At 50.9% G+C, this 7479-nt stretch overlaps 2 protein-coding genes across 3 annotated transcripts in view; both read right to left on the bottom strand.

Annotated features, from left to right (window-relative positions):
- Window positions 1-301: 301 nt before the first annotated feature.
- Window positions 302-7479, bottom strand: part of PPP2R1A (protein phosphatase 2 scaffold subunit Aalpha) — a 30849-nt gene continuing 23671 nt past the window's right edge. For both annotated transcript variants that reach the window (XM_081107109.1, XM_081107110.1), the window contains exons 10-15: window positions 6285-6458; window positions 5996-6056; window positions 4907-5061; window positions 4147-4289; window positions 914-1005; window positions 302-756 (exon numbers count right to left, since the gene is read on the bottom strand). In XM_081107109.1, coding sequence (XP_080963235.1) covers window positions 740-756; window positions 914-1005; window positions 4147-4289; window positions 4907-5061; window positions 5996-6056; window positions 6285-6458 — 642 coding nt within the window. In that variant the 3' untranslated portion in view covers window positions 302-739. The remainder of the gene's footprint in view (window positions 757-913; window positions 1006-4146; window positions 4290-4906; window positions 5062-5995; window positions 6057-6284; window positions 6459-7479) is intronic.
- On the bottom strand, window positions 2754-3269 carry LOC308530451 (transmembrane protein 254). Its single transcript, XM_081107117.1, has one exon. It carries the CDS (start codon window positions 3254-3256, stop codon window positions 2882-2884), a length of 375 nt encoding a protein of 124 aa, XP_080963243.1. The 5' UTR covers window positions 3257-3269; the 3' UTR covers window positions 2754-2881.

Below are 7479 nucleotides of genomic sequence, written 5' to 3'. Positions count from 1 at the left end.
CTGGGTAACCTACTCATGGTTACGCAGCTATTAATTGAAAGAACTTGGGATTTAGACCCAGGCAGTCTGGTTCCAAGGAACCTGCTCTTAACCACCACATACTCCGCCAAAGTCTGCGATACTAAACTGACCACAGGACTCTGCTGGCCAGCAACACCTCGTGGACCCTCTAGTCCACGGCCAGCTGCACTCCCCACAGAAACCCCATGTCCAGCAATTAGGACTCTCCTGGAGGGAAGGGAAGACACCAGGCCCTGACATGGAGCCCCCCGCACCCCCATGTTAGTGACTAAGACCAGAGGACCAGCTATTTCTGTATCTTTATTTCTCTGTGAAAAGGGAAAAAGAAAGGAATAAAATAAAAACGGCACAGTTGACACAAATAACCACTGGAGGGGAGGAAGGAAGGTGGAGAAGTAGACTGGGCAGGGGGTCCCTATGACAGCAGCAGGAACCAGTGACCTGGGATGCTCACCTCTCTTCCCCCGAGGAGGGAGTGGCTGCCCCTTCCTCCCAGGGTTGCTGCCCTGTCCCACCTTGTGCTCCCCCAGCTCCTCGGGAGGTGGACAGTGAGAAGTCGGATTCCCAGGCTGGGGAGAGGAGGAACCGTGCTGGGTTAGGGGCCTGGGGTTAGACCATGCACAGGGAGTGACAGCCAGAGGCCCCCCACTGGCTCCCAAGGAAGGAACTTGGTGGAGGGGGTGGACACCAGAGGCCGGCGTTGGCTCCTCTTCCAGCATCAGGCGAGAGACAGAACTGGGGAAATAGGAAAAGGCGGGAGTCAGAACCACAATAAGCCCCCTGCCCACAAGTGCTCCTGCATCTCCCCCTGCCAGGAGCCGCTGTCCCCAGGCCTAGGTGCTTCCCTGCACACCACCCTCCCACTGGGATCCCCAAGTCCTCAAAGCCTTACCACTCAGGGCCTCCTGGGCAAAGTATTTGACGTCCACATCCTGGTCCTGGGTCAGCTTCTCTAGAATGGGCTTGACCTCACTCTGCAGCGTACTGGAAGGACAGGGGGGACGCATGGGAACGGGTGAGCCAGGCAGGGAGGGGGCACAAGGGGGGCAGAGGCCCAGGCAAGAGGTGCCCACAAACACAGGCAAACATGGGAATTAAGAAGTCTTTGGGGCCCAGAACAGGCACAGGGTGGTCAGTCTGGGCAAGTGGGACAGAGGATCACAGAACCCACAAGGCTCTGGGGGTCGAGAGATGGGTGTCCTTCATTTATTTAACCTATGTACTGAGACCTACTAGGGATGAGATGTGAGCAGAGGTAAATCCAACACTCTTGACTCTTGCCCAGGAGGGGGACACAGCCAACTGATGATAGGGAACAGTGGAAGGGCCAGGCCCTCAAGGGAAGCACTTGGCCCTCCAGGAGCCCAGGGGAGGCATCTGCTCTGCTGTGAGGGGCCCGGGGGAATCCGTCGGCACTGAGAGTCCACCTTGGTGGGAAATAAAGGTAGACTTCAGAGGGGCACTAAAGGTGTGAGGTTTTGTCCTGGAGCAAATGCAGAGAAAGACACTGGAGAGGCAGGCATCGTGTGTGTCCCCTTTCAGGCGACAACTCCTCTCCTCTGCCACATATTCTCACTGCTGGCACCGAGATCTGTTTTATCTATGGTGAACCTGATATAAATGGAATTGTAGGATACATTTTCTTGGGTCTGGCTTCTCACTCAACAAAATGGCGTGAGTCGTGAGAGTCAGCTACGTTGTCAAGTATAGCAGGAGTTTCTTTTCATTGCTGAATAGTCTTCCTCGTGTGAATAAAGAACAATTCGCCCACTGTACTGTTGATGAGCAGCAACAGGAGTAAAGCTACCACAAATACACCTCTGTTCGACATAAACATGGAGTGGACGTGCCAGCTCCTATGGGTGAACCTTCACTAGAATCCACCAATTTTCAGAGATTGTTCCCATTTACAGCCCCACCTGCAATGCAGAAGAGAACCGCAGCCCATCTACCAACACCAATGACTCTGAGCTTGTTAAAGCTTAGCCATTCGGGGGTGGGTTTTCCTTTGCATTTTCCTGATGGCCTGTGATGTTGAGCATCTGCTCTTATGCGCACTGGCTGTTTGGAGTTCTCTTTTTATAAGACCCGCTCAAGTTCTTTTCTGCCCATCTCTTTCTTGAGTTTTCTTTGTCATGTTGAGTTGCAGAACAGGATAAAGTGTCCTGTCAGAAATATGTAGTACAAATACATTCTCCTAGTCAGTGGCTTGCTATCTTACTCTCACAATATCCTCTCAATGAAATTCCTTTTTTACTGAAGGCCAATTATTAATGTGTTTTTTTTGGTGAGCTATTTAAAAAATACGTGCCTACTGTAAGTCTTTTTTTTTTTTTTTTTTTTTTTTTTTGGAGAGAAAATTCACAGCATTTTATTCATTAATCCATTTCATTCAATAATGCACCATATTGTTCCCGGCACCCTTAATACTACTGTCATTATTTCCCTTGGAGAGGACCATGCTTTTACAAAATCTGAGTTGGATTTCTATTCATTAACTCTAAAATATTTTACCTTACCAAAAAGCAACCCCTAATCAGCTAAGATGGAGGTGGTATGGGTAAGGTGTGTTAGTCAAAAGGTGGGAGCACAGGTATACCAACAGGCAAAGTTAGTACGTGGCTTAAACCAGATGGCAGAGAGAGAGGTAGCTGGAAGTACTCTGCCAAATAGGTTAGAATGCAGAATTGGAAAGATAAAACCTTTTCCTATTATCTACTCAAGTCCAACCAGAGAATATGAAATAATGACTGACTAGAGGGTCGTAACTTTCCAGAAAACAGAAAGGTGGAGTAAACACGCCATCCTCAGATAAGAGTGAGGCTGGATGTCAGTGCAGGGAAAGGGTTGGAGATCGCCTTTAAGTTTGCTTTTGGCGTTTTGGTCTGTAAGCGATCAAGATGGAGAGGGAGGCTATCCCAAAGAGGAACGTCTGCAGGAACCAGAGCAGTTGAGCCTGACCATTCGTGATGCCTTTAGACTTGCACAATACCATGGCATACAAGGACTCTCCCACGTGAATCAGCCAGGCAAGCCAGTACCCATTGAGCAGGAGGGCGTGATGATGGTCCACCAGGTACTGAGTGAAGGGGCCCAGGGGCCCGAGGCTCTGGTAAGGAATACTCTGAGGCCAGAAGACAACCCACGTGTAATAGCCAAAGGAGAGGGTGATGACCGCGAACCAGAACAGACTGCCCCTCTGGAAGTACGCCTCGTCGCCTGCCGCCTTCCCCATCGCGGCAGCGCGCCCCCGGGAGCGCGCCCCCGGGAGCGCTCAGGCCCCGCTCGCTCGGAGCCCTACTGTAAGTCTTGAAAATATTTCCTGACACTTTCTCCTAGGATCTTTATTATTATTATTTTAATATTTTTATTGATTTTAGAGAGAAAGGGAGAGGGAGAGAGAAATTTTGATGAACATTGATCACTGCCTCCTACACACTCCTCCTGGGGACTGGGCCTACAAGCTGGGGATCTGGAAATTGAACCAGCGACCTCTTGGTGCATGGGTAAATGCTCAACCACTGAGCCACACCAGCTGGGCAGATCTTTCTTTTTTTTAACTTTCTGGTTCTGATCTGTTATCTCTCCTTTTTTTTTTTTTAATCCTCACCCAAGGATATTTTTCCATTGATTTTGAGAGAGTGGAAGAGAGAAGGAAAGACAGAGAGAAATATCAATATGAGAAGCACATTAATTGGTCGCCTCCTGCAGAAGCTCCAACCAGGGCCCGGGCCTGGGAGAAGCCTGCAGCCGAGGTACATGACCTTGACCAGAATCAAACCTGGGACCCTTCGGTCTGCAGGCAGACGCTCTATCCACTGAGCCAAACTGGCTAGGGCTCTAATTTTTTATGCCCTCAAGTGGGAGGTTTTTGCCCCCCACGTGCATACCAAACTGACCCAGCCATCTATGGAGAACACCTGTTTCCCCCCTGAACTGCAGTGACAAGACAGACACACAGGTCTTTTCCTGTGCCCTTGAACCTGTCCCCTGGCTTTTTGAATATTCTGCCAACACCGCACTTTTCCATTACAGCAGTGTCACAGTGAGTCAGTGGTTGGGGGTCAACAATGAAGATGAGCGGAACTTGTGCTGCTGGAGTGTAAGGGTCGGTCCAGGCCTCACCTGTTGTCCAGGATGGGCCCTATCTTCTGCAGGGACTTGGCCACGTTGAAGCGGACATTGGCGACAGGGTCCCCAGCCATCCGCAGCACTGTGGGCAGCATGTGCTTGGTGGTGATGTCCTGCCCACAGACCTCAGACAGCACCTGGGGGTCAGTGAGTAGCAGAGGGGTGATTATCCAAAGTTCATGGCTAACTTTCATTTCCTCCTTCCTCTGACCAGGCCACCTCGGTGACCACCAGGCCTGAGGGTAAAGGTGAACAACATGGGGACTCTAAGCCCAGTTACCCACTCTGGGGACAGTTTTTCTCCTGAAGCCCCCATGTCCCCTAACACCCTCCTAACACCACTGTCTCCCTGCCCTGGAAACTCTCAGGCCAGGTGTCCCGGACCATCTCCCATCCTCAGACTTCCCTTCATCCTCTGGGAATGGGCCTTGATTCCTAACCCCCGGGATCCCTTCCTTAGTTCAGGGGTCTCCAAGGTGAGGCATGAATAGAAATGATCTGAACACACAGTTATAATAGCTTTTAAATATTATCCTTTCATTTCTAGCTACGTGTATGGTTTACTGATATGACTAGAAAGAGGCACTTGCTCTGTACAGCATAACTGTTCTGAGCCTTTTGCGTGTACAGCCGGGTTGTCGGCACAGCCTGATGAGTAAGGTACTGGGCGTCTCCCTTGAGGACCCTCTACCCTCCCTCTCCCAGATACATCTGGTTCCCAGGGACAGGCCGGTGGGCAGGTGGGAGTGCTCACATTGATACAGAAGAGTGTGGTCATGCGGTGCAGGTAGTTGGGATCCCCAGACATGGCCAAGACCTTGGGGATGATCGTGGCATGGGCCCACTCCTTCCCGAACTTCTCCACCAGCTTCTTGAGGTTGCTGGTGGCCGCCTCGCGGATGGCATAGACTGCAGGAGGGCGAGAGGGAGAGGGCAGGCTTCAGGCGGTGAAGGACTGATGCGGGTAACAGCCATGCTCACTATTGCCACCTGAGCAGCCCCTAGGGCTCAGGCTGCAGGGGACCCAATAGCTCCAAGAGGATGAAAGGGCTCAGTATGGGCTAAATGTGGGCTTTGCTTTGCCTGCAGTGCCTCTCAACAGCCCCCAGACACAGGTTCCATTATTGGCCTCATTTTACAGATGGGCCAATGGGCTGCAAGAAGTGATGTACCCATTCCCGACCGGTGTGACTCAGTGCTTGAGCACTGACCCATGAACCAGGAGGTCATGGTTTGATTCCTGGTCAGGCACATGCCTGGGCTACAGGCTTGATCCCCAGTAGGGGGCCCGAGGTAGGCAGCCAATTGGTGATTCTCTATCATCATTGATATTTCTCTCTCTATATCCCTCTCCCTTCCTATTTCTGAAATCAATAAAAACATATTAAAAACAAAAAGAATTGCTGAGCCCAGGCAAAGGATTTAAACACGTAGTACTTGGAATGGTGGCTGATACAGACAAACTTTTATTTTCACCAGTCTTAGTGAGAACAATGAGCAATGCCCTAAACCACTGGATGAGAAGTCCCTGGTCTCACAGAAGGAACATGGTAGATGACTTGCTTAAGCTTCAAAAGCCAGGAGGTGAAAGTCAAACCCAGGGCTGTCTGCTCGGTGGCCCTGGGACTTCCCACTACACCAGACAGCCCCTGGGAAATGTGCTATGTCCCCCTTGCACCCTTCACTTCTCCAGGATTCTAAAAAGCAAGGGAATTGGTCCACCACTGAGGAGCCTCTGATGATGGGAGAGTGACTCCAGCCTCCCACGGCCTGCACCGGCCCCAGCCAATCTGCCACCATCTTCCTGGAGCCCCACCCTCCTCCAGCCACTGGAGCTACTCACCGTGATCCACGAGCCAGGCCATGCACAAGGAGTTGAGTTTCTCATCAAAAAACTCCACCCCCTGCAGGAGAAAAGGAGGTAAGGGATGGAGGGAAGACTGGGTAGTTTCCAGCAAACCCCCAAGGAACTATCCCCACCCCCAGACAGCTTCACCTGAGGGGCTCCGTGCCCTTCTCTTCCTCATCCCATCCTATTCCTCCCACTCCCCACAGTCCTCACAGCCTGCAGTTTCCGGTCACAGCGAGTCACACAGCACCGGCACTAAAGCCTGGCCCCGCCGCTCACTCACCAGCTGTCCAGCCAGCAGGGGCATGTACTCAATGATGGCCAGCCGCACCCGCCACTTGGCATCCTCAGCCAGTTCCACGATGGCGGGGAGCAGGGACTGGGACAGCTGCCGGATGCCGATCACCTCGTTCACGCAGTCCAGGTTGGAAATGATGTTCAGCCGCACCTCTGGACACTGAGGAGGGGACAGGAAGGGTTTGAGGGAATGCACTGCGCATGGTGAGCCAGGACAGCGGGAAAATGCTGAACTGCACCAACTCTGTATGACAGACATCTCCTGAGGACCCACGACTGCCCAGGCCAGCTCTGGGCCCTGGGGACACATTAAAAGCACATGAAAAGCAAGCAACGAGGATTAGGAGAAAGCAGCTTTTCCTTTTTAAAAAATTAATTATTTTTTCAAAGCAGCTTTTCAAATCTCAGAATAGCAGCACAAGAAATGATCAGAGAGCCCAGCTGGCTTGGCTCAGTGGTTGAGCACCGACCTATGAACCGGGAGGTCATGGTTCAATTCTTGGTCAGGGCACATGCCCGGGTTGCGGGCTCGACCCCCAGTATGGGGTGTGCAGGAGATAGCCAGCCGATCAATGATTCTCTCTCATCATTGATGTTTTTATCTGTCCCTCTCCCTTTCTCTGTCTGAAATCAACAAAAACATTTTTTTAAAAATGTTCAGACAGTTTGAAGGATTTGTAGGAAATCATAATGCAAAAATATGAAACCCTGGAAAAAAATAGATATGCAATAACGCCCCCTCTGCTGTTTGCTAGCTGGGAGCACTTTGGCACTTTGACTTAACCTTTCTGGATATCGACCTGTGATATGGAAACATTGAATAGGGGGAGGCTATTCTAGTGCCTCCACAGTGTCTGCTCCACAAAGGGCTTAACACGTGGGGGCTTATCATGACCATTTCTTTTTTTTCTTTTTTTTTCTTTTTTTTTTTTTTTAAATATATTTTATTGATTTTTTACAGAGAGGAAGGGAGAGAGATAGAGAGTTAGAAACATCGATGAGAGAGAAACATCGATCAGCTGCCTCCTGCACATCTCCCACTGGAGATATGCCCGCAACCCAGGTACATGCCCCTGACCGGAACCGAACCCGGGACCCTTCAGTCCGCAGGCCGACGCTCTATCCACTGAGCCAAACCGGTTTCGGCTCATTTCTTTTTTTTCTTAATACATTTTTATTGA

The sequence above is a fragment of the Myotis nattereri genome (assembly GCF_964212035.1).
Source record: "Myotis nattereri genome assembly, chromosome: 15".
In the NCBI taxonomy this organism is placed as follows: Eukaryota; Metazoa; Chordata; class Mammalia; order Chiroptera; family Vespertilionidae; genus Myotis; species Myotis nattereri.
Note: the sequence above shows the minus strand (reverse complement) of the source record. Positions and strands in the feature narration are given on the sequence as shown.